At 35.3% G+C, this 27,228-nt stretch overlaps 1 protein-coding gene across 1 annotated transcript in view; it reads right to left on the reverse strand.

Annotated features, from left to right (window-relative positions):
• Positions 1 to 27,016, reverse strand: part of LOC130646901 (probable E3 ubiquitin-protein ligase HERC4) — a 56,335-nt gene extending 29,319 nt beyond the window's left edge. Inside the window, exons 1-2 of the mRNA XM_057452560.1 lie at positions 26,825 to 27,016; positions 25,997 to 26,137 (exon numbers count right to left, since the gene is read on the reverse strand). Of these exons, the coding sequence (XP_057308543.1) occupies positions 25,997 to 26,137; positions 26,825 to 26,921 (238 nt within the window). The 5' untranslated portion in view covers positions 26,922 to 27,016. The remainder of the gene's footprint in view (positions 1 to 25,996; positions 26,138 to 26,824) is intronic.
• Positions 27,017 to 27,228: the final 212 nt, after the last annotated feature.

A 27,228-nucleotide genomic window follows, 5' to 3' on the forward strand; every position in this document is an offset into this window, starting at 1 on the left:
GGAGCAATCAGCTAGTCTCAAGGATAATAGCTGTTTATCGACTTACTGCGATATGCCTATTTCTGTGGATTTTCAACAGACTAATGACAAATCCCTTATATAATCCGTCTGTAAATGCTAATTTTCTATAAAAGCAAAGGATTAACATAAAATGATTTATTAACAAAGAACTTGGAAACAGGTGAGAATCACTGATCTAGGGACCCCCTGGGAGCAGAACTGGGCGAATTCCCCAAGGCTAAACCCATTTCTACACGGACAGATTGATTACGTCATTAAAACCTTTAAATCTCATAATATCTCTGCAACTGTTCACAACAGCATGTACACATTTTCTTGCTCAGCGTTTTAAGCTACAAAAGAGTGGGTTAATAAATTTAGATATCGATAGCTCATATCATCAAAGTTCAAATCACTGATCTTTAACATTGTTTTTTTATCTGAGTGGATTTGGGTCTAGTGTTGCAATATTTGTATTAGCTAAGTATGATGGTTTTGTCGAGGTATGATGGTGGGGTATTCCAATTTTCTCTTATCATTTTTCTTTCTAACTATTTGGCTGTTTTTGTCATGATTTTTACTTATTTCAATATCTGAAGTACAGAGACAAAGAATTAAATCTGTCTACAGGAACTAATATGAAACAATATGAAAATAGCTGCAAAAATATCTTATGTAACCGTGGATTGCGTATATGCTTTGTTAAAAGAAGAAAACACTAATCCAGCCTAAAAACAATATTTCAATTTTTCAATTAGTTTGAACTGGGCACCTAAAGAGGGCCAAAACAGCCATAATGCCACCATGTCTAAATACACCTAGGTCGATGAGTCAGCACTGAAAGCAGATAGAAAGTGACAGACCTAGGCCAATTTACTCCCTCAGTTCTAGCACAAATTCAATTTCTATCACATCTAAGACAAATCTTGAAATTAGCAGAGATTTTGTCTAAAGTGTATCAGGACCAAAAGTGGTAATAAGTCTTAATTGTGTCTAGATCAGTCTATTGTATCTACTACTTTCAGCCACAATCAAAAATAATTATAAATTGTGCTGGAACTGAAAGAAATTTTCTAAGCTAAAGAAATGGCTACAAATGCAATGAAAAACGGTGTATATTGAAAAAAGACTAGATTTATTGAAACTGCAAGGGATAATTCTGTAGAAACCTTCATTTTAATGGTGCTAAAAGTCTTGATGTTAATCAGTAAATAGATTATGAAGGAACACAATATAATAATTGTAATAATAAAACTGAAACAACCTAACCACAGGTGAGTACAGATATATGAAAATTATCTTAGTACCCCCAAGAAATTATGGATAAAGAATTTTATGACATTTTCAAGGAATTGATACGTGTTATTCTCAAGAGGTTGGAAAAACTATGTGATTTTTTAACCAATGGATCTGGTTGGATAATTTCTATAAAATTGTAGGCATGAATGTAGAAATACATGTGCATAATCCAACAAGAGCATTACCCTATATTGAAGGGGTCCTTTTATGTCAAACTAATAATGAGCTAAACAATACAGAATAACTGCCCATTCAACTAAGTAATAACGTTTTTTCTCTTCAAATTAACAACGAATAAAGTATTTCCAAAAAAAAAATCAAATTACAGCCTCTTCTTCTATTCCATGGCTCGTTCCTCTCCAACTAGAAAAATAATGGCGCTTGCCGTATACATCATTACCAGAATCTTTACAGACCAGCAAAAATAATTCTTAACAGACGAATTAAGTTACTAAAGTTATTTAAGAGCAGATAAAAAAGATTTTTTAAAAATTATTTGAAAACTTAGTGCTAGATTCTTAATTTAAACCTGGAAAAATTTATATAATAGCTATTACATAAATCAACCAATTTTATGTCCTACAGCCTCAATCTCGTTCACAGTATGCGACAATCCGCTGCACAGCCAGAAATGTTCGAAAATCAAGAAATTGATGCGTGGTCACTGAAAATAATACTTTTAAAGTTTTTTAATTCAATCTTAAATTTGATGCAACTAATCAGTGTAAAAAGCAATGAGGAAACTTGAATAAAAGATGTTCAAAAACACTAGTTTTTTTTAATTGGTTTTAGTAAAAGTAAAAACGTGTGTAAAGCACATTACAATGGGTTGTTTTAATAGCTTTTCGATGTGGATATCTGGTATTGTTTTTCGGTCCATACATCACAGACATATATTGGATTTGCTAGCAAATTCAAAACAAGATGTAATGGAGGTCGTTAAAGCTTGTTAATGTTTAATATTGTGATTCTTTTTGTTCTTATAGTACTCTAGACAATAGAACATCGTCGAAGTGCATTCTATACCAAAGGGGAAGCAAAGATATAAAGACCAACAGGTAATATCCTATATATCTCTTTAACAATGGTAGCAGAACTGGCAACGTTATCCACTGCCCAATTGTAATTGGAATACTGAGGTATTTATATTAACTCTTTTGCTTCAAATGTGTACAATGAGTGGCATAAAATCACCTCCGGTCTTCGAAACTGAAGAAGACGACGATTATGCATCATGGAAGAATGATGTTGAAGTTTGGCAATGCTTCACAAAGGAAGAACCTAAACGTCAAGGACTTGCTGTATATCTGTCATTGAAAGGCTAAGCTCGGAAAGCAGTTTATGCCATATCACTTAATGACTTGAAAGGAGATGATGGTGTCCAAGTGATTCTACAAAAACTTGATGAAGTGTTTCAAAGTGACCAGACAACTTGTGCATATCATGCATTCAAAGAGTTTGTAGAGTATAGGAGGAGTAGTGAAGAGAATTTTTCAACCTTCATTGTGCAATATGAAAAACAATACAGAGAAGTAAAGCGGTACAAGCTAGAATTACCGTCGGGTGTGCAAGCGTTTTTCATAATGCACAGGCCGGTACCTGTAACCTTAAGGATAAGGCGTCTTATTGATTCAGATGATGAAGAGGACCCGTTCGTCGTCGTATAATAAACATGAATGATTTAAAAAGAGAAGCGAGAGAGCTGGGTATTCGTGGCTACTCCACTATGAAGAAGAGTGAAATTATAACCGCGATTCATAAAGTGAAGTACAAGGATGCTTCAGCACAGAAGGACGGTCCTTATTGCAAGCCATGCTCAGATATCGCGGCTATGAAAATTTCAGAGGAATATATCAGAGGCCTCGAGGCGAGACAAACGCGAACCATTATAAATGGTGATTTTATGATTGATGCAACTACTGGTGAGATTGTGGGTGTCATTTAGTGTTTTCTACAAAACATTAAAATTATGAATATTCAAGCGGTTTATCTAAGTAGTGCTTACATATTGCGCAGACTGTAGTTTTTTCAACAACTCGAGTTTACGCTCGTCTCTGCCTTTAGCTACTAGTTGCTGCATTTCTTGTTCATTAATCGTCTCAACGATTTTCTTAGTGCGTTGTCGGATCTGTTCCTTCAATAGGAGATATTTTTGCTTCTCTTGCATTATTAGACTGAATTCATAATCACTTATCACTCCATTCTCAATAGCCCTTGATATAAGATCAACTATACTATTCAGCTTCGTTTCCGCCAATAATCTTTATACTATCGTGTTTTTTGCGTTTGTAATTCAGCTTTTTACCCCCTTGTTTTAAGGCCGTCTGCATCAACACTACTGATATGGTGATCCCTCCCATTGCTACCGCCAATGGGACTCCAATACCACTGAGCATACTAGCGATACCTACCCCTGATGTTATCACGCTTATTGCGAGCAATCCATGATCCATGTAGTGTACCCAAGTCCCATGCATTCCAAATTTTTAGCGAGTTTTTCGCGCTGCTTGACTTCAGTTCGTAGAAAATGTTCAATCTCTTTGATCTTCTTCAGACGATACACATGCCCCTCGTTATTCTCATGATCTGGAGCACTCGGTGGTAAGCTCGGGTATAATTTCATAACATCATCATAACACCATCGTTAGTCCTACAAATGATACGTTTTTATGCGAGTGGTATTCATCCATCAACATGAACTCGAGACGATCGGTGGATCCTTTCAAGGGTACGTATACGACGGAATCAAAGCTCCACACAAGTATGTCCCCCCATTTGTTTTCTTTTGTGGGCAATATCGCTAGGGTTTTCGATTTTTTCCCATCTAGCAGGGCATGGCCGTCATCTAATTGATGACATGTTAGCCTTAATCTTTGATGCACGTCTGTTTTATACGGTGCGTCATAATCGGCCTTTTGATAATATTTTTTACGAGGATCGAATGTGAACCCTAGGAGCTTGTGAAGTGTTTCCCCAAATACTAGGGTATATCCATCATGAACCCTTATTCTGCACAAACCGTTATTTAGCACAAAGAGCTGTACCTTACCCTGTGCCTGGGTATTGACAATAGCTGCTATATCCTCAATCTTATACAAGGCGTTCATTAGCTCTATTCTTAATTCCTCTTGAACGGACCCAGCCTTTCGGATTGCGAAATCATTATTGCTATAGATAGATCAATTACCCTCATTTCAATATTATAAAGCCGAACGAAATGCACCAATTCGACTTGCTCTATATGCCACATGACAAGCTGTATAGTAAAACATACAAGTATATCCTCACAGGCATCGACGTGGCTTTGAGGTATAAAGTAGCTAGGCTGTTACGTACCAAAAAAGCCAGTGAAGTTTCGGAGATGTTGAAGGGCATATACAAGGCCTGACCTCTCCAATACCCCAAGACTTTCCAATGCGATAACGGCTTGGAATTCAAGTCGGATGTGACAAAGTTGTTAGAGACCAATGGTGTCGAGATAAAGCGTGCTACTACCAAATACCACCATACTTTCACGGCGTTCGTGGAGTCCTACAACAAGGTACTCGCGGAAAGATTGTTCAAGCCTCAAGATGCGCAAGAATTGGTCACTGACGTACAGAGTACCACATGGGTCAAGCACCTGTACACTATCGTCAAGAGTTTGAACAACACCAAGACGGCTATGATAGATATGAAACCTTCAAAAGCAATTAAGCTTGATGACGTACCACTTGCGAAAAGCGAGGAATATCCTGAGGAAAAGCCTCTACCTGATGATGGCCTATACTTGTACCTCCTGCCACCTGGAGAAGAATGGGGATGCTTGGAGACGTGCAACAGATGCCTGGGGGTCTAAGCGTACGTACAGACTCGATCGTATCGTGAAAGGTACCCGTCTCCTATACTATTTGGTAGATGGGCCCTCGCGTAGTTTCGTAACAGAGGAATTGATGCTAGTACCTGAGGATGTAGAGGTACCCCCCGAGCATGTGAAAGAATGGTAAATTTCTCGATTTTTGTGGGTTCATAACACACAAAACCACGCGTCTCTAATCTTCTAATGCTGGATCACCCAGGTCGTATAAGTCGTCGCGAGTAAGGTCAATAAGCCTAAAATGTCATATGTATCGCTCCATATGTCCCTCTTCTTCAAACATATTAAAGGCATGCATGCCATTGGCGTTATCGATGACAACAATTTCTTCAGACTCAGGAAATCGAACCCTTATCCATCTCCATTTCTTTAAAATACCACGCCTTTGAACACGTGCACAATAGTAGGGAAGATGATGGTATTTATCATCATCAGGTGTTGTATGTTTACGAAAAATCATAATAACATTATCCTTCCCTGGATTATATGCATGTGGTACATATCTCTGGCGGAGTCCTGCAATTTCCAATGTTCGTAGATCCAGCTGGTTTTCTTGCTCCTGGAGATCATCGTTGAGCATTGATAGAGCTTGACGATGCTCTTCGATGGTTTCTTGTAATTTTTTAATACCCTTTACCGCAACCCATCTCATAATCTCAACGGCCTTTGATTTTCTCGAACGTGCACAAATCTCCAAAGCATCATCCAATGGAATGAAAGCATCATGAGGATTTTTTGCTTTGCCTAGGGTTTGGTTTGAAACCAACCCTATTTCATTACGTGAAATGATTGGAATATCTCGATATGACTCTGCAATATTAGCAATACCCAAGAACCTTCCAAGATCTGCACGTTTAAAAAGAGGCTGATTTTGCGCATCGAATAGAGTCTCAATGGCTCCAGCAGGGAATGTGTTAAATTCAACAAGACAAGACATCTCCATTTGATTTACATCGCTCCAACCAGGGTCACAATGAGTAGGACGGTTATGAAAAAATACTTGGTATTCCTATGGATTCTTTCTCTCTCCAGAACATCACGAAGCTCTTCCTGGAGGACCTCTATACTCTGCTCCAAATGTGCCATTTCTTCGTGACAGACATCCAACTGATTTTCTAATTGATGTATATACAACATTTATTCTTGAACACTCCAGGCCCTAGGGTGTTCCAATCTAATCTAGAGACAGGTATGCTTTAATTTTTTGAGTTTAGCTTTGATAATGGTTATATCTTCACTATTCATTACATCATTTTCTTCCTGAATTATATCAAGCTCTTTCCTATTTTTTGGATACCATACAAACAGTTGTTTAAGTTGATCTGTTACCGTTAAAGGCACCTTCCTATATCTTTGCGTCAACAACCACAGTGAGTGCTTTCGATGCCTACCACTGATCGCGAGTTCAAGCAATGCTCCACGAGTTTTATCCATAGATTCGTCGGCTATCATGTCGTCGACGATAAATAAGCTTTCTTCGCCTGCCAGCAGAGACGACAGTTTTTCGATCCATTCAAATAACTGATCTCGTGGATCAATAAGAAATACATAAGGATCTTTCCAAAGCAATGGACTATCGAGGTAAGTCCTATTGTAACGTATGGCGGGACAGAGGATTATAATATTATGAAAGTGACACCTGCATTCATTTTCCAGGAGGTTGAGTACACGCTGCTTCTTTCCACAAGAAGTGGGTCCCGTAAAGATAGCTGTATGGGGTTGTAATACAATATCTAGCATTTATTCTTCATGTATACCATGTGGTATACACGAAATTTGCATGTGCTTACTTGGGCTTGGGAACGATAGAAGCTAAGATCCATCCTTTTGAAACGGCCATCTCACGGCTTACTCGCCCTGCGGTGAAATATGCGATCATCTTCATAACATCGCTGGTATCCAGCTTAGTGCTGGGGCTCGAGATCCCAAGGAATTTCTTCCCAACCATGGCATATCCAATTGTGAACCCGAGGTCGACAACTGTCTCATAGATCATGTCTATAATCTCCTTTTGCTGAGGGGTAACATTCGAACTCATGCTTTATTATAGGGCTCAACGCATGTGAAATATATCAATCTCGGGCTGGGTTTCAGATTTTTGCTGAACCGCTGGTGGAGGCTGGGTAGGCGCGGGTCTCTTAACGATAAAATAGTAGGCACCTACCACGAAAATTATTATAGTGGCCAGGCTTCCACCAATGTATATTCCACTTCCTGACTGTATAGAAGTGTCCCCAGAAGAGGTTTTGACTGGAGTAACAAGAGCAACCTCTTGTTGTTTCAGATCTTCCTTTCTCTTTTTCATTAATGCGGCTAACTTGTGACCTTGTGCGACTCTACCTGGGTGCTTCACTGGCTTTATTACCCTCTGTTCTTGTGATTGTTCGTTGCTCATCTTTTATAGGCTGCGAGGCCTACAAAATCTTCTTTTTATGATGGAGAGCTTGTATCATTCACCAGTTCCCCCGAATAGGGGGAACTCTGTTTAGACAATTTTGTATGGTTGATCGTATGGGCAGCTACCAACAGAGGTGCGAGGAATTGACCAAAGGCTGTGTACAGGACTATACCCAGGTCAGCCAAGGATTTTTTTATAACAGGGTCCCCCTCTAGATCCTGGCATAGGGCCTCGGGATCATCTAAAGATACAAGGTTGCAGATGGCTTTAGTATACATACTTATCGCATGGGTACTGAGAGCTCTGGCAGTCTTGGCTCCTTTCTCATGGAGGTCGCGTTCAACCAAATCAGCATATACCCTCTCGACTTTTTCATCTGAGGTCTTGTCCAGGAAGGCATTTTTTCGGTAGTAAATGTGGCTTGGTTTTACGGATCTCTTTCAGGATTTGGCGTTTGTCTATAGTTTTTTGATCAACAGCCTCGGCTGAAGTATCAAATATTTCCGATAGTTCAGACATGGTATTTATTATACGCCGGTACCTATGTAAATAAACAAGTATCAAGATGTATGGGAGTATGATCGCTATTAACTCTATCATTTTATTTGTGACCTACAATTCTAACGGCTTTGTGTGATACGATCGTTGAGCACTACTCTCTTAACGTAAAACGCAGATAGTCCAAGCTTGTTTTGTTCATATGTCACCATCCCTTGATTATGTACCCGGAAGCCTACATTTTATGCATTATCTAGCTCTCCGTTTAATGCTCCCATATATCTCGACCACGTCACTTCGTTCTGCCTTTTCGACATTCCTTTACAGGAGAATTTCGTCCCATTTTTACCTTCGACAAAATAACACTTAGCTGTCAAGGCAATCATTCTGGATCCGATGAATTCTTCTTTGAACAAACCTCTGGTGCGACTCGAGTGCTTGTCGGTAACGAGCCAATGAGCCACATCCTCATCGTACTGCTCGAGTAATTCAGGACGAACAACGTCACATAGGTTATCTCCAGAGATCGCGAAATAAGCACTATTGGTATCCATATACACATATTCAAAATTTCGTCGATCTACGTATTTGTCGAGAAAATTTTAGTAAAATTCAAGCATCCGCAGCTTGGCCAATTGATATACATATATCCCGCATTGGTAAGCCCTATTAATGGAAACGCCTTGTTTACTCCGTCTTACTTCATATGCGTCTCCAATTTCTTCAAGATCCTCCAAGGAAGGGCTTCTCATTGCTGCATCTACTACCTTTTCATCCCTTGTAAATGTTGTATTTGCATGTCTCGCCAGGTCCTCTATCATTTTGCCGTAAAAACTGTTGCCCTTTAGCTTGGCTGTATCGCCAGCGATGCGCTTATCAGGGTCTTTATCAACTTGGCGCCGCGCATGGGCATCCATGCCATTTACAGCCGTGGTATTCGTACACTGTCTTTGTCTAGGAATCATACCCATCCACCCTATAGATCTCTTTAATACCATCGCGTATCACACGCTCTTCTCCATGTCCACAAAGCGCATGATGTATATGTCGGCCTGTTTGCTCTGACATAGCTTCAATCCATTTGCAAGCTGCGTAACTGAAACTGTTATCGGGATAAAATACCCGCTCGGAGCTACTCTGCATCCGCTCGATCTTTTCACCTCTGCAAATGATCTTGGTCTTAATACCTTCACAGTCATTTTGTTTGTGTCGTGTGAGGTTCTCCGATCTGTTGAATCTTTGTGTACAAACCTCGCATTCCCAATGCTGCGTTAGTACCTCCATTTTCTTGATATAGAAACAATGACCTCCCAACATACCAATATTGATTGTATCCAACCCCTTTTTGTATTGATTTTGGCCATAGACGAGTCGCCATGGGGCCTTATCGGTGTTTGTTTTCGGCTCAAATACACTGATGTTAATTTTGAATTTTGTAGCGATACCTTCCAAGTCCACGAGCCTCGTAGCCCTTACCTCTTCCCTCTTTAATTTGGGTTACAGAATGGAAACACGCTACTGTTACACCAATATTCAAGTCAGGATCATCTACCAAAGTTGACAACTATCGTCCAATTTCGATTCTACCAATTGCCTCGAAAATCCTTGAACGAGTTTTACATACACAATTGATGGAATACCTGGAGAAAAAAAATTCGCTTCTAAGCAACAGTTTGGATATCGACGTAAGAGATCGACTGATATTGCAGCTACAGTATTCCTCGACAGCATTCATACTGAAATTTATCATGGAAATTTAGTTGGGGCAACCTTTATTGATTTGTCTAACGCCTTCGACACAGTGGGCCAAAGTATTCTGCTATCAAAGCTACCATCTTTTGGCATTCTACTATCATTTGGGAAAAAAGTAGTTTAAGAAAATTCCAAATCCAGTGTTTTAAATATAACATGCTGCGTTCCACAAGGCTTCATTTTAGGACCCTTGTTGTTTTTGATTTACTTTAACGATTTTTAATCAGCGCTACATAGGACTAAAACAGTGAAGTTTGCTGATGACACCATGTTGTATGTTGCAGGATATTGAAAATGCTTTAAATGATGAACTTAAAAATATATTAACATATCTCGCAAATAACAATCTAGTTATAAATTTAAAAAGGAGTGATGTTATTTTGTAGTGATATCTATACCACACAAACCGAATATTGAATTTGGTACAGTTGATATTAACGTAACGAAGCGCTACAAGTATCTTGGTTCTACAATTGATCCAACTCTAACTCTATCAGATAACTTCAACAAATCGTATAAGAAAGCTTCCTCTCGCTTACGTATGTTACAAAATCTGAGAAAGGACATGGAAAATAATACTGCGGCAACAATTTACAACACAATGATTATACCACTGCTACTTTTCCACAGTATCATAAATTTGAACTTCTCAAGAACCGAAATAAATAAATTGAATTCTCTGGACAGCTGGGCAACACAGATAACCAAAAATGCCAACATTAAATCAACTCACACTGTCATTTGACATGCTTATAAAACGGTAAAGAAATGCATTACTGGTGAAACATATAGTAAAGTAAAGAATAGTTTGAAGTAAATTCTCACTCCAAATGCACAAGAAACAAATGCACGAGAAACCAAAACAAGAAATCAAATTGGAAGTAGCACGAGGCAGTTTTCGTTATATGGGAGCGAAAATATATAACAGTTTGCCACTATATATACTAAAAGCAACAAATGTGAATGAATTTAATCAAAATATCAAAGATTTCGGATTTTTGTTTACCTTGTATTTTTACGGTGGTTCTTTTTATCAACAGCTCTCTATTTTTAGTCTTGTATTAGTTTTCAACATTTTTATTCTTTTGAGTATAATCTACTTTGGAAAACGCATCAAGATTGTTACTTTTTTTATTTCCATACTATTTATTATATAATGGACAGAGAAAACAAGCCTTACAAGCCAAATTTTAAGCTTTTTCTCTGTCTATTATATTATATAAAATGTGCGCAGACTTTTCATTTATAGTTTTCTATTTTTAATAAATTTTCTATTTTTTATATACAATTAGTAAATTTAACCATTTTTTTTGCACAGTGTATCTCATCTTTTGTCTTCGTATTCGTTTGTACTCAGTCTTTTCTTTCTCACATTCGTTTGGATATAGTCCGTTTGGGTATGATTGGAATCGTTCCACTTTTATTTACATAGTATTTAATATATAATGGATAGAGAACACACTTCAAACCACCTAATTTAAAATGTCTCTGTTTATTATATAAAGATTTTTTTTGAATAGTTTTCTATTTTTTTGTAAATCTATAGTAATTTTAGAGCATATTTTATATATAATTTTTTTTTTAATTATAACTTTTATATTTTAAACAGGACACATATTTATAGCAGTTTTTTAAAACTGAAATGTACATATCCTGTATAAAATTCTGATAAATAAAAAAAAATAAAAATAAAAAATTATTTCATAGAAAAGGAAATAACAAACAAATTGGTAAAAAAAAGCATTCATTCCGTATGCTACATCCGGCATGCAATGCAGGGTCTCAGCTAGTTTTATATGAAATGGAGAAACAAAGTGTATATGAATCTAGTTTATAAGAACATTGAGACTGAGATTTATCTGAATAAATCACTCACTCACAAACTAACACTCACTGTCCTTTAACATCATTTTATACGTCAGACGTATGTATGTATAAATAAAAACCTTTTTCTATACATGATATTCTATACAAGATATATGCTCTATCAATACATATAACTTAAAGACTGTAAGTATATATATGATAATATATTGTTGTTATTTGGTATTAATTGGAAATACTTATTGTGGTTGATTAAAGTTATTGGAATATATCAGAGAAAATTACTTTAAAAATTTTTGAAGTAGTATTTTTTATTATTTTGTTAATTTATCCTCAAGTTTCTCTGTTAAAGTGAAGATAGAAACCATGTCCTTCAAACTACTAATATTGATTTAAATGGTTACATCAAGTGTCTTATTATCACCATCAAAGGATCATTACAGATTATCCAAATCAATTACAGAAAAAAAGTATTGCAGAATCAAAAGAGCATATATAGCAACCACAAAAATATGAAAGGTGGAGGTGTTGGCTGCTACACTAGTTCACTGATTAAGGTGAAGAGAAGAAAGGATCTTGAAAATTCTGATGAATAATTGGAACATATATGGTTAGAAGTTCCTGGAAAGAACAAACATAGCAAAATTATTACTTGGTGTAGTATATTGATCGCAATCACTATTACCGTTTGCGCAATGGATCGAGCACTTTAAAGACTTGCTAATTTGTTTTAAATCTACATGGAACGGTGTGTTATTACTTACTAGAGATTTTAATATTAATCTGATGAAAAACAGCACTGAAAAAATGTTGTATATGTCCACGCAGGTTATTTCCACTCCAACAAAAACATCAGAAGCACCTAGCGCTCTCATCGATCACATCGTTGCAGACAATACTGATATTATTATAAAATCAAGAGTATTACCATGTACTGCAATTAGTGATCATGATGGAACTTATGCACTGCTCAATATCAAATTACCAAAATAAAAACTAAGATCAAAGTTTATAGGATCAGAGAAATCATTCAACGAAACATTGTACAAATCAGATGTCTCCAATCTCTCACTCAGTATAATTTATGGTGTTGACGTCCATCTTTTGAACTCAAACTATTTAACAACTTAATCTATTATGTATTGATGACCAAGCTTTATTAATTAAATAAAGGTATCACGACCACAAGCTTCATGGATGAATGATGCTGAACTTAAGAAGTCACGTTCTCAAGTGCACAAGACAAAAGATCCGGAAACATGGAAGGAGTTTAGAGAATTAAGAAATCTGTTGGAAAAGAGATAAGACAATTAAAGGTTTCATACTATCCGAAAGCTCTATCTTTTTCCAATTCTAAGGATGTTTGAAAAATCATTAACAGTATTTTGCATCCACCACCTAAAAGAAAGACAATAAATCCAAACACATTAAACTCATTCTTTGTATCCACCACACATCACACGATTCAAAAAGATGCCATGTTACCAGCAGAAACAAAATCATTCATTCGTACTCCAACAGCTGACAATGAAAATAAAATTCACTTGCATTATGTTCACATAATAATGCAATGAAAGAACTTCGCAATCTAAAAAATGACTGCTGTACAGACATGATACTGTACCTGTCCCATTTTTTAAACCTGTTGCTAAATTTCACCATTAACACAATCATCAACGAATTTATATGCAACAATGAGTTTCCACATCTTTGAAAGACATCCATAATTGTACCTATAAACAAGGTACCCAATACTGTTGAAATTTCTGACTTCGATTGATATCAATTTTACCATCTTTATCCAAAATATACGAAAAACTTGTATTGAAACAACTAGTACAGTTTATCGAAAATAACACAATTTATAAGAGTACTCTAAATGGATTTTGAAAAGCTCATAGCTCAAGTACAGATCTGCTAAAAATAAAAGACAACATCAAAAAAGCAATAAACGCAAGTAAAGTTACTTTGATTGTTTTAACTTCGAAAGCTTTTGATACTATTTGCCATCATACCCTTAGTAGGAAAATGGCTTTACAAGGTTTTTCTGCAGAATTCCTCACTTGGACTTTGTCATATCTCTCAGAACACAACAATATGTGCAAATAGGCAGCAACAAATCAACAATGTTACCAACTATGTTTGGGGTCCCCCAGGGATCAATACTTGGTCCAGTTTTATATGTATGCAGATGATACAACTATCTACAAATCATGTAAACCCGCTCATATTATTGCTCTAAATCCTTGACGATTGATTCACTCTACAAGCTTAGGAAATGGGTCAAAAATAACTCTCTAGCTGCTAATGCAATGAAGACTAAGTACATGATATGTACTACTAAATGTTAATCTGGTCTTCACAATTGGACGAGCACTGTTTGAACATCAAATTACGTAGTGCATCTATTGAATGAGTTTCCTCCTGCACATTATTAGGAGTGACAATCGTGTAAAATGTGAAATGATAAAAAACCCAACTTGATAAAGTATTAAAGAAATGCTATGTAAAGATTTCTATATTACGAAATCTAAAAAATTTTACAATACCAAATTAAGAAAACAACTGCTTGAATCTTTTCTTTCAAATTGATTATAACGATTTTATCATCTCGTTACCTGAACTACGAATCAAAAATTACAAAAACTTTAACATGTTGCATGTAGCTTTGTTACTAGCAGTTATGCAAAGATGAGTGACATTATCAATGTGAAATGGCTGCCAATCTAGGAAAGACAGGAATTTAACCTTTTGAAAAAAACAACAAGGCCATCAATTTTAACTACTGGTCAAATTCTTGCCAGATTCGGATAACAACCTAAAAAAATCCTAACGAAATCAGCCTGCAACATTCTTCAATAAATGGATCGTTCCAAGATGTAGAGCAAGAGCATTCAATAATCTACCACCAATTCTTCACTCAGTAGATTCTTATAATATATTTTGTAGAAAAATTGTCTGATAATTTAATCTAATATATTTTTATTTTGTTTCTCTATTTGCACCAATGATTTTCCATCATTTACACAGCCAAGACTTGTTTCTCAAGATTTTATGCGCTTCCTATTATTCCTCTAGTCTTCTCCCAATAATTTGTCTCTTTTCTAATGTTGTATAATCACAACAGTCAATAGTCTAAAAACATTGATTTTTGATACAACAAATGTCATTTTACTAAACTATAGCTACAACCCTGGAAAAAAATATTAGGAAAATGTGAGGAAAAAGTCTGGCTTTTTTCATTATTCTTGATGTTGAAATCTCTTTTAACTGTCCCCTTCCCTTCCCCAAAATCAATACTGTCCCCTTCCCTCCCCCCAAAATCAAAGGTAGTTAGTTACCTTTGAAGTTCCTGGATTAACTTCTCTTAACAACAGTGATTTTTGGAAAAGAAGAGCTCACAATAAAATACCTATATATATATTCCCAGTGTGGTAGCTAGCTTAGCTGGATACTTGCTGTTTTGCTTTTAGCTATGCAGGCTGGCTATAGCACGCTAGTTTTTTTATTTTCTAACTGATCAGAGTAATATGAAGTGCCACTGTGCGTTAGTAAAGTGTATATGAAGTTTTAGTTCTAAATTCATTAGCAAACAGGAAAATAAAAACGTATTCACATCACTTTAAAAACGTAGCCTGGTGAGGTTTAGCTAAAACGAAAATGAAAATAGGTCTATTGTGGTCTTTCAAAGCAATATCTCAGGAAACATTATATTTGCAGGTACATATTGGTCGGGTAATAGTGTTGAAAAGCTTCATTCGCAATATGAGTGTAGGTTGGGTGGTTGACAGTAACATTATTTGGAGAAACGATTATAAACATTTGTTTAAGTGTTATTTCAAATACCCTTGGTTTGGGGGATAGGAGTGACGAGTTGGAGAATAATTTAGGAAGTAACCCTCTTTTGAACGGGCTTTGCAGAGTTACATGTCATTTGTATTACAGACTTGGTTCCTATCTTACACCTGAAACACATTATTTAAAAAAATCTTTGGGTGATAAAAGTGGAGAAGGAGCAAACAGAAAATGTGATGAAGAAGGAGTCGACTAGGAGAAGAACTACTTGCTGAATTTAAAAAGAGAGAGAGAGAAGGAGATAATGAGGGGTGTCGAGTGTATTGACAAGGGAGTGGCAGAATAGAGAGGGATTTTATTTATGGTGTGTATTTAGTTGGTGATCTTGTTGTTTTATTTTTGTGTGGAAGTGCTTGGTCTTTTAGGAAGAGTGGTGATGTTGAGGTGTTAAAGCCTGTTGTGATGCAGGATTCTATAGGGAAATATCCAGTTAATGAAATGGATTAAAATATGATGTATATCTTGTGTAAATGAGTTAAGTGAAGGAAACTAAGTATGCTTTTTTGTATTTCGTCATTGTTAGTGGATTAATTATGCAATGTTGCTGAATGGTCTTTGCACTGAAGTTGAGTAAAGTGGATTTCAGTGACTCTGTGAAGTTGGTTGGTATTTTAGAACGTCCATGTTTACAAAAGGACTTTCTTGATAAGCAGAAAAGTATTGTGGATAATATGTAGGTAATAAAATGTTAGTTTATTCCAGTCATAGGTTGTTAATCGCAAGCATCAGTTGGATCAGGAATTGTTTAGGGGCGTTTATCATCCGATGTCTGTGAAGATTGATGATATGAAAAGATGATTGCTGATGTTGCATTAAAGAATGTTAACGATAATCCCACACCACCCAAGTTAAGGTCATTAAGGGTGTGGTGATAAGAAACAGAAGCCCAGATCTTAAATTTATTTGTATGGCTGTTAGTGATTATATGATAAGTGAGAAAGATGCTATCTCGTTGGTTACATCTATTATTTCGCAGTACACAAATAAATATTATCAGTCGATCATGTTGGTTTATGGCTGCATTGTGGATGTAGCTTGAGTATAGTTACAAAGGGTGATATTAAGATGATAAGGTATGTGTGTGATATAAACAAAGATGGATTTAAAAGGTAAGGTAAAGGTGATTTTGATATTTCAAAGCTGTGCATAAATACATAATGAAGTTTGTTTGGAGTTACGTTTCGTCATGATGTACCTTTAAGTTATAGACTAAAAAGCAGAAATGTCAATGAGGAATACAGTGGGGAAGAAATTGTCTAAGCTTTTATCACAGAAAAGAGGTTTTAAGACATATGTACAACATGATAGTTTTATTGTTGTAAAATATAGGCTTGATAATGCAATAGCTTACACACTGAAATAAAGCATATGTTCTTATGTCCACGATGGTAAGAAAAGCGTGAAGGTTTCGAAGTCTATATTTTATTTTTCTAATAGATGCTTACCTGGTTCAGAATCACGAAAGATCTTGTGTGATGCTAACCACATACCATTTTGGTTTGGTTCTTGTGCATCACAAGGTTACGCCTGGTCATGATATAGATAATTTGCATGAAAAGTTGACGAAAAGATGGGTTAATTGGTGATCAAGATGCATAGTGATTTAGGTGTATGTTTGATCCGAACAGGCCAATCTTTTTCATGTTCATTAATCTTCTGTCTTCGTAATTTGGATGGTCTTTGTTGTAGTTTGAGATACACATTGTCTGTGTGGATTTCAAAACAAAGAGAATCCGTTTATGTGAGTAGCAGATTTGCCCTATCATAGTATTTCTTTTTTATACATTGCAGTGGAATTTGTACACCAATGATTTGGATTTGTCATGGATACACGTTCAAACATAGACAGGTCTGTTTCATGTAATTTGTTTTTGAGCAGCGTTTTACTGTGTTGTCATGATTTTTTGAAACAACTATGTTTACTTAATTCCTAATTTTTGTCAAACATTGAGTATATGATTCTATCTAAGATAGAAAAATTGATTCCTCAATGTATTTTTGTCAGTTTTGTCATAGGTCGATGTATTGTTGTAGACTCTTTTATAAAGTATGTATTTTGTTTTAGATTGCAAGTTGGGGATTAATTTCCTAACCTTGTTTACTTTCCTTCTTTCCAGGGCAAGTGGAGAATTACTATGAAGATTGTGTATTTTATTTTTGATATTTTAGATCTATCTCCAACATGCACTCATCATCCTCACTATTGAAATTAATATTTGCTATCTCATGCTGCCCCATTCATTTGAATTTGCTGATCGGGAGAGGTTTTAATATCCATATAGGTCATTAGCATCTAGGTACATCAGGTATTCTGATGGTTCTTTTTGGATTGTAGCCTTCTTACATGTATTTGTTGCTGGCATTTCAGTATCTTTTTTATATCATTAATTCACCTCCTCTTATCGATTTTTTGAAGAAGTGAAGTGGCATATCAATGTTGGATAATAGTTCTACTTTTGCATCTGTTGATTTTAGTAGAGTGCCTGTGATCTAAGTTGTAGCTTTTTATACATATGTTTCGAAAGTTCTTGAACACGTCAGCAAGTAATAGGTCATGATTTGAACCTTTCCCATACATTATTTGTGTGCTGATAATTTTCCTTGCTTAGGTTTTTTCATATAATTTACTAAAACTCCTCAATATCTTGTTGATCTGTTGAAGCTATACATGTAATTTCCTTGTTATCAACTCTAAATATTTTCAGTATGTCAACCATTACCATCTTTTTTGTCCAAAATGAGTCGATTGGAAAGGATTGATGCAACATTTATATATAAATTTTGTGCTATTTGTGTTTACTTATATGTGTTGATACTAGGGAAGTTATTTCTCAACAATAATGAATATTTTTGTCTTGTTGGATATTATTAGAAGTTTAATTGCTTTTTCGTCATCTGTAAACCTTATTTGGTAGATTGATTTTTCCAACTAAAAATGTTAATTTTCAGGCTGATCTTTGATGGCCACTGGAATCATTACATTTTAAATAAGAACAGAAAACATCACTTTCAGCATATAGGATGTTCTAAGACTTTAGTAGTCTCAATTTGAAAAATCATTGTTACTTAACGTAGTAAATTGTATCCAATATAAAAATTATGCACAAATATTACATTTTGAATCGAAACAAAACCCCTATTTGAAACATGCAGTGCTTATCGTCCAGTAATATGCTTTTGGCAATTCCCACAATAATGCAGGCCTATCAATAAGGGGAGATCAATTGCTCTTGCTCACACAAAGACCTGCCCAATTATGAGAAATGAAGCTGAGCCATTTATTGCTCCCCCAATTCCAAAAAAAGTTTTTCTAACTGAGCAATATCAATTCCTCTCACATGGAAATCAATGTTCTCTTTCTTATTATTTACAGTAAAAAAGGACAATAATATATAAAAATGATAAAATAAAATAAATAAAAAAGACCTTGTGATAAAATATGCGTTTATAATCTTATTCTGTTTATTCAGATTGCTCACCCAAAACTTTTACAACCTTGGGGGAGCGATTTATTGCTCTGGTGTTATTTTCTTATTGATAGGCCTGTAATGGCAATAAATTTCCTCACTTAAATTTGATGTCAAATATAAACTCCTGATTGCTAGTGAGAAAATATAAAAACATTTTAAAATTGGTTTTAAAATATCTAAAGTAATAAAATCACTTTGCTTGAAATTAAACATTATTTCGGCTATTGGAGGAAGTTAAGACTGAGGAGTCCTTAGTTTAGATGCACGATTCCTGCGTATTGGTTCACAAGTTTAATCATCCCCCACTTGTCTCTTACGTAAATGGAAATATATAGCTCAGACAATTAAAAAAACTCAAACGAAGACATTATGGAAAGTTATAGCATGCAAATAACTTCATGGCATCATCTTTTCTCCTATTAAGGCCTTTGCATGAATTGCATTAAAAACGCTTCTTTTTCTAAATTGCAAGGGGGTTCTTATTGTTTACATAAAACATGTTGTCATTGTTTTTAACATTTATACAGCCTTGTTGCCTTTACCATTTGGGGTAGTTCAAGGGATCCTTCTATGCAAAAACAAATGAATGTGAGTAAGTTATATAACGATGAAAGAATAACATAATTATACCCAAGAATCTGATATACGTAGTTCATGCCATTTAATTTAGTGCGTATCGAGTCCATGATACCATTCATATTATTCACATAAATAAAATTGTCATTGTATTTATCGTTCTGTAACTCAACTTTGTATTCCCAAGTTAAAAAAAAAAAATATTTATTCTTTTATTATTAAGTCATTTTAAACGCAACATTTAACACTTAGGCTTGCCTTCAAAAAGCAAACGTCTTTAATACATGAACAAGTCTAGGCGACGATGCACCATACTTTGTCATGCAGTCAGCTATCTGTTCAGCACCAGGTACTCATTGTACCTTAATTTCCCTAAGTTGAATCATTTCAGGCAATCTTGCAATATCAACACGTAATCTCAGATCTTGGATGATCCTGTGGCGATTGGTTATCAGTTCTACATGCAACAGATGGAGCAACGTCAAGATTAAAAATCTCCATTACCATTGATGCAACAAAGTATCCAGAATCTGCTGATTCACTTAACGCCATCGTCTCAGAAGATAGTGAACTCCTTGTAACACAATCAAGCTACTTTGAGCGCCATGTGACAGGTGAAACATATCCATTACCACACAAGAAAACTATGTAAGCACCTTGTGAAGCACCACTAGGTAGACTCGCATGAGTCGCATTACCATATACCATTACTGCAAGATTCTCTGGATGACCGAGATTAGTTTTGTATCATTCAATTTCTTAACCGCCTTATTTGCCTCAATGAGATTACGGACTTTCGGATTCTTTCCATAGTTACTCACATAACATGCATCAAAGGCACAATCTGGTCTGGTCTGAGAATTAACCCATATAAGCTGACTAAAAGAGATCTTCAGGATTTCTTTACCTTTTTCTCTGTACTCAACAGGTGGTCGAACAAAAACATCTCTCTTTAACAAATTTCCTTGTAAAAAGGCTGATGTAATATCTAATGATTCCAACTTCCAAGACATTGATGTCGCAGACAGAAACACCATTCTTAAAGCTAGGCGACTACAAGTTGGTGAATCAGTTCTACATTCTACAACCTCCTCAAATCCTCGTGCTACTAACCTAGCTTTCAACAACGTAACTCCATTTCTCTCCTTCTCTGTAATTACCCACTTGCATGACACTGTTGCTTGACCAACATCATCAACCCATTGAAACACATTATGATCATACAGATTAGAGAACTCCTTCTCCTTCGCATCAATCACAGCTTTTTTACACTCATCCGTTTCTAAAAAAAGCAACACAGTTTCCTCTGAAGCCATTTTTTTCCACTAAGATACCTGATTCAAATTTATACTACTTGGTTCATCCTTTCCGACCCTCAAAACATTAACCCAATCACTAGAACCACCTGTTCTTTTTGGTTGCCTTGATAAGACTCTTGCCTGACCACTACAACCATCTCTCAGCATATACAAAATGTTAGTTTCTGGCTTAGGTTTACTGTGATTGAAGCATTTACTTTTAGACACGTCGCTCTTCCTCGCAAATCTAGTAGTTTTATCACTTTCTTTTCTAACAGTGCCATCTAGCTTCTCAGCATCACCTTCATCAAGTACCTCTCTAGCACCACTTGCTACCACTTCTTCAACTTCAGCATCCATATCACTTACTGTCTCACCACAATTATCAGCATCTTTGCTTTCAACATTATCAACTACTCTCTCTGCTTCGTGATCAACATCAGAGGCATCACCAGCTGATTTATCTTCACCAACCGCAGATTCACTAGCATCACTAGATTCCCTCTCATCTTTCTCTACCATTTCCGCATCACTATCACTTTCATCTTCATCCCCCACTTCAGCAACAACATTACCGCAATTCATTTTTCTTTGCGTCTTTATTTCATTGGAGGATGAGGGTGACTTTACAGTTGGAGGAGGAATCGCCTTCATCTGTAAAAGGAACTACCATGACGTATTAACACAAAATTGCCTTCTTTACCAAGAACTGTTCCAGGACCTTTCCATTTCTTTGCATTCTTGCGCCTATAGAAAATCTTGTCGCCATTTGGGTAATGCTCCTCTTAAAAAGTGCGCACATCGTGTCGTAGAGTACGGCGAATGGTGTTACTTGATTCTGCCTTAATAAAATTTTCACTAGCTGAATGAAGAGCATTAAGATTTCGTCTTACAATTTCACTGGAAGTAGATGATTTTAAAGCAGGAGGTGAGTCAGATATTACAGAAGGTAAATTCACGTTGGTGCCGAAAAAACAACAAGTTGGTTTGGAGAAAGAATACCAAAGCAGTATCCATATTGTATTTAACATTTGGTTTTCATCATCGATTCATAGAGCACTTTATTATTTCTCTCTACAATGCCGTTACTGAAAGGTGATTCACTGGTGTTGTGCTAATCTCGACGCCTAACTTCTCACTCATCTCCTCCATAACTGCATTACAAAATCCCCCTCCACAATTGTTATGAAACTTTCTAGGTGCTCCAAAATAAGCTATCCATAATTAAAAAATCTCGCATACCACAACTTCTTTCTTCTTTGTATTAATCAAACATGCAGCGAGTACCAAGATGAAGGAACCACAACTTTCCTTTTTCCAGCTCTAGTAGTAGTAAGGACTGAACATATACTGTTTTCGCTCCTCCTACACATTTACCCCCAAAAAACCCGCTTCCACCACCACCTCATCCCAAAAAAGAAAAAGAAATCATATGTTGATATCAACATATAATCATATCATATTGCCAATAATATTAAATGATATTAGAAATAATATGACGTCATCAACGCATGCGCAATAGCATATATAATGGAAATTCCCTAAATATTTTTGAAATGTCCACTGAGTCAAAAAAATGCTGGTTGGAAATGAAATCTGTATATAATAAAGGAATGAGTTGGTTCAAAAATGCAATCAGTAAAATATATAATACCGTGTCAGCACCAGTAGCGGCAACTCGCGAAGCTCTCGTTAAACAACTAAGGAGCGTGCGGGATACCGTTAGTTATTACTACAACAAGGCCAGGGATCAATTTTCAGGATCAGCAACTCTCCACGATGAGGTTCAACGTATCACCATAGATGAGGAATATCAGGGAATTGCCGATCTTAAACATATGTTCGAGAAAGAAGCGAAACAAGCCACGGACCCTGATGTAATCGAGGACATTCAGAACATTTTTGATGCTGACATGGAAATGTTTGAAGAGGGAAGCCGCATCAAGGCATGGCGGTTTAATAATAACATTAGCCAGCACTTGACGAACGATATCATGCGAAAAATAACCCCCCATGTACTCATTTGGCTGCGATATTTACCGAGGCGGTGGAGATGTTGCGAATTATCACAAAACCAATAGACTGGGCAGATTTTGTTTGTTACTAGCAGGATTGTTGGGATATTATTTGTGGGGTTGGTATATGTACGTGAGGTTACGGACATTAGTAAAGTTTGCAAGTGGAATTAGAGAGTTGCTGTTGGTGGCGATATTGAGGTTGGGTTAGTGCATTTTTTTGGGTGCGTGTTATGTTCTTGTGAGAGGGTTTCCTCTAGCAGTTAAAAGAAGATTTTGAAGGCAAGATTTTGTTAATTTAGTGAGCTTATGAAATTTATTGGGGGAATAATTTTAAAGGCTGAGATACACTTGAAATTTTTATTTCAAACTGTTTGAAATTTTTATTTTAGAAATATTTCGAAATATTTTAAAACATTTTGAAAGCTTTCCAAAGTATTTTGAATTGCTCAGAACTTAATTTCGAGACATGGTGTGAAATTTTTCAGTATTTCAGAACAAGAAAATTCTGCAAATCGATTTGTAGAATTTTAAACATATCGAAAGAAGTTTAAAGGTGCCGACAACAGGTGTGCATTTTTCTGACGCTATGAAAGATTTTTGTGCATTTTTTTGTGATAAAGATAAATGATAGCTATGATGATACACATGCGAACAAAGAAAAACAAAGCAAAAAAAGAAATAACAAAAGTTCTACTAATACTGTAATACCTTGAATGACTCTTCGTTCATACCAAGATATTTTCTATATTTTTGGTGCCCCTTTCATTCTCAATTCATTTAAAATTGTATAGTATACACTACACTGCTCTTCTTTACAGCCATGACTTCATTCAAATAGCTGTTTGCATTTTTCCCCTTTTTTTCATTTCACTCCCCTTCAATAAAAAAGTAGCCATTAACATGAACACAACCTTCCTCTTTTGATTTATGTTTGAATATGCTGAAAAACTTTACAAATTTCAAAATAGTATAAAAGTATTTCGAAACACTCTTGGAACACTAGTTTTAGACATATTTCGAAGAAAAAAAACTATGCTGATATTGTCATGCCCTAGTATTTAAGGGGAATGGTTCAGAGGCTGAATACATGTGTGAAGTCCTTGTCATTGGAAGAGTTGAATAGTTGTGATAATTTAGTTGATAATGTGAGGTGTAGGGATTTATACAGTGGGAAAGAGATTCAGTATGAAAGCGTTGTTGCTGTTAAACCTAAGAATATTTTGTATTACAGGTTGGCATGGACGTGTATTCATTCTTTGAATGTTAGTATTGTTGATAGTAATGAAAATAAAATTAGTATGGAATATCCTATAGTGAATAGAATATCAACAGCGTTATTTGAAGGGTCAACAGGTTGTAGAAAAACTAGGTTGGTTTTAGATTTATTTTGGGTTTTTTTTTAACTTTTGGGATGGAAGAAAAGTTATTTTTAAAAGGAAGTGGTTATGGAGATGATTGTGTATTATTTGGTGGAAACTGGTGCTAGGTTATTTAAGGTTTTTTGGTTTTTTACTAGGGAATTGGCTGGCTGTAAGGTTCTGTTTACTGTGTATGATGTTATTGCTTATGAAATGGTGGATAAGAGGAGACAGCTGTTGCTTGATTTGAGTATTTGTGGTAGGCATATATCACATTCTTTGTGGGTGTTGACCCAGGCTTATTTAGTTACATCAAAAAAATATAAGACATCAAAAGAAGATGCTTTTAATTCTAATTCCTATCAGCACTCATAAGTTAAGATTATTGATAAGGAGACTAGTGTAATTGATGATTAGGGACGTGCTGTTAACAGGTTAAAGGAGAGTAAGCACTTGTGTTTGTATACTAGGTACAGTGTTTGGGTTATTATTCGTATGTTCAGTATTTTTTATATTTTATATGCTACACAGGGAATTTTCTTTTTTTGATTTTTTATTTATTAATTTTTTGCGCACCACCAGTAATGCTTTGTGTAAAAGTGAAATAGATATAGAAGTCAACACTTATTATCATTGTCTAACAGCGACAAGCTGTGGGTCCATAGGATCAGCTTATTCCACAGCCAATCCTGTGGTCCCAACCACCAAAAACACAGGTGCAGAGTTTCTCCCACTGAATAAAAAATGAGAAAAATAGAAACAGGAGTAAGTGTGCTGGGTCTAAAGCACTGATAAAATCTCGAAAATGGAAAACCAATGATTCTGTGTGTTTTTCTATGCAGCCTTCTGTATGTTTCTGGGAAATATCTCAAACAGCAAATAGTTTCCTGTTACCATGACTGTTATGTGTGAGGAGACAATTCCTGGTAGGATTTTAATTCAGCAATAATATCCTTTTCCCATATAAGATATAAGTAGCAGGTCTATTGTATTTTTATTGCCTAATTTCATCTTATCCAAATAGGTCTACCATTATGTTGTATTTTCTCTATTGTTACAGGAAATTGTTATCATTGAAGTTACTTCTTTAATGCCTTTTTGTACTTTGTTGCTGTATGTTTTTGTTTGCTGATAGTATTGCATAAAACTTTGATTCTTATTGCTTGTAACATTTATATTGCCTTGGTTACCGCTAGTTTTTGTGGCAGCTTCACAAGACCCAAACTTGGTTTGTTAATTTATTAATTTCTACAGGTTTTACTTTTCCTTTTACTCTATTTAACTCTATTTATTTGTCAATTCAATGCCAAATTCTGCATTTATCATCATTTCTATAGCTTAGAGAGTTTATTTTTCTGGCACAATTTATATTAATTTTTTGTTGAGTGTGGAAGCAGTAGAAACAAAAAACAGACCTACATGCAAAACATGCAACACGTTCTACTACCCTCTTTCGTTATACTTCAGATAAAACCCCAAATCTTTGCTCCCTCCCACTTGGATCTAATAAATTTAAAGATTTTGCCTTTATGTTCTAGAAATTGAATTTGTGCTGGAACTGGGGAAACAAATTGGCCCAGATCTCTCACTTTCTATCTACTTTTGGGTAAATAATCAAATCATCAATTTGTTTGTTTCGAGTTTAGATCAGTGATTAACATTACCAAATTCTTATTCACTGAATAAAACAGTTTTGAACTACCATAGAGTGGATTTAGCTTGCAACTATTTGCTAATAATAAGAGTAAGCAATAATAAAATAATAAAGTTTTTAACTTTTGCAAAGCTATTTACCAGGAATTGCTATTTCAGCTTTTGCGAGTCCTAGTTGACCTTGATCATTTAAACCACATGAATACACAGATCCATTTTTCATCAAAAACAATGTGTGATTCCATCCACAGGAAATATTTTTTACCTCTAATGAAGATTTCACTAAAAAAAATTGCAAAAATTAAAAAAAAAACTAATTCCCTCCTTATTTTCTATTTCATAATACAGATTCAGTTTTCATTCAAATGGTAACACACTTTATTAACCAAAAATGAATTATCCGATTTCTCTACAGAATTAGTAGAGTAATTAGTATCACACCAATTCTATTCTCTTTGTCATTCTGGCTGTTCAGCACACCCAATGAACCCGAACTTAAGCTGTTTTATTTGTTTGTATTTGGTGTGTTAAGTTACGTTATAGTTTATTATATTTCAACGTAATATGCAGTGCAGATGTATCAACAACAACAACACACATTTACTGCTACTCCACAAAAAAAGAGGTTCTATATTTTTTTTATCTATTGCACTTTATTAAATTAGACAAACATATGGACCAAAATTAGTTATTTTAGTATGACAATTATTGATTTGGTTGATTAGGATTGCTGAAAAGAATGTCATGTTATCCTCACTATGCATACCTGCTTGAGTACAACAAAAACTAAAAAGTTATTTGCTGTAAAAAAAGTATTAAAAAGTTGTTTTAGCATAACTTGGAAATTGTAAATTCAATTCAAAATCTAAACTTCGACAAAACATCTTATAAAAATATTCAGGACAAGACTTAATCTAAGAATTAAAGTACTTATATTTAAGAAAATTAATACAAAAAAAGATGACCTACCAAGTGTGGGAAGAGAAACACATGCATCTTCATTTTCAGGATCATTAACTAATCCTAACTGTCCAAAGAAATTGTTTCCCCAACTAAAAACAGCCATTTGATTGTATACCACATTTGTTTCATTGACTTATAGCTCCATTAGTCATATTTACACATCTATTTGTCTTACTATTCCCTGAAACAAAAAATTATTTTCCATGTTATGTTTGACTTGAAAAGTAGCTTTACTATTAATACAAATTTTCACAACAAAAAAACAGTTGCTGAATTGCATGGAAAATGGCTCTATGATAAGCGCTCACATAGTTGAAAAGAAACATAGTCACAAAATCTTCCTTTTAGGAGCTTGTGTGTGGTTTGTAACATAAGCAATATACAATAAGTTATTTAAAACATGTAATGCC

Source organism: Hydractinia symbiolongicarpus, chromosome 6 (assembly GCF_029227915.1).
Source record: "Hydractinia symbiolongicarpus strain clone_291-10 chromosome 6, HSymV2.1, whole genome shotgun sequence".
Classification (NCBI taxonomy): Eukaryota; Metazoa; Cnidaria; class Hydrozoa; order Anthoathecata; family Hydractiniidae; genus Hydractinia; species Hydractinia symbiolongicarpus.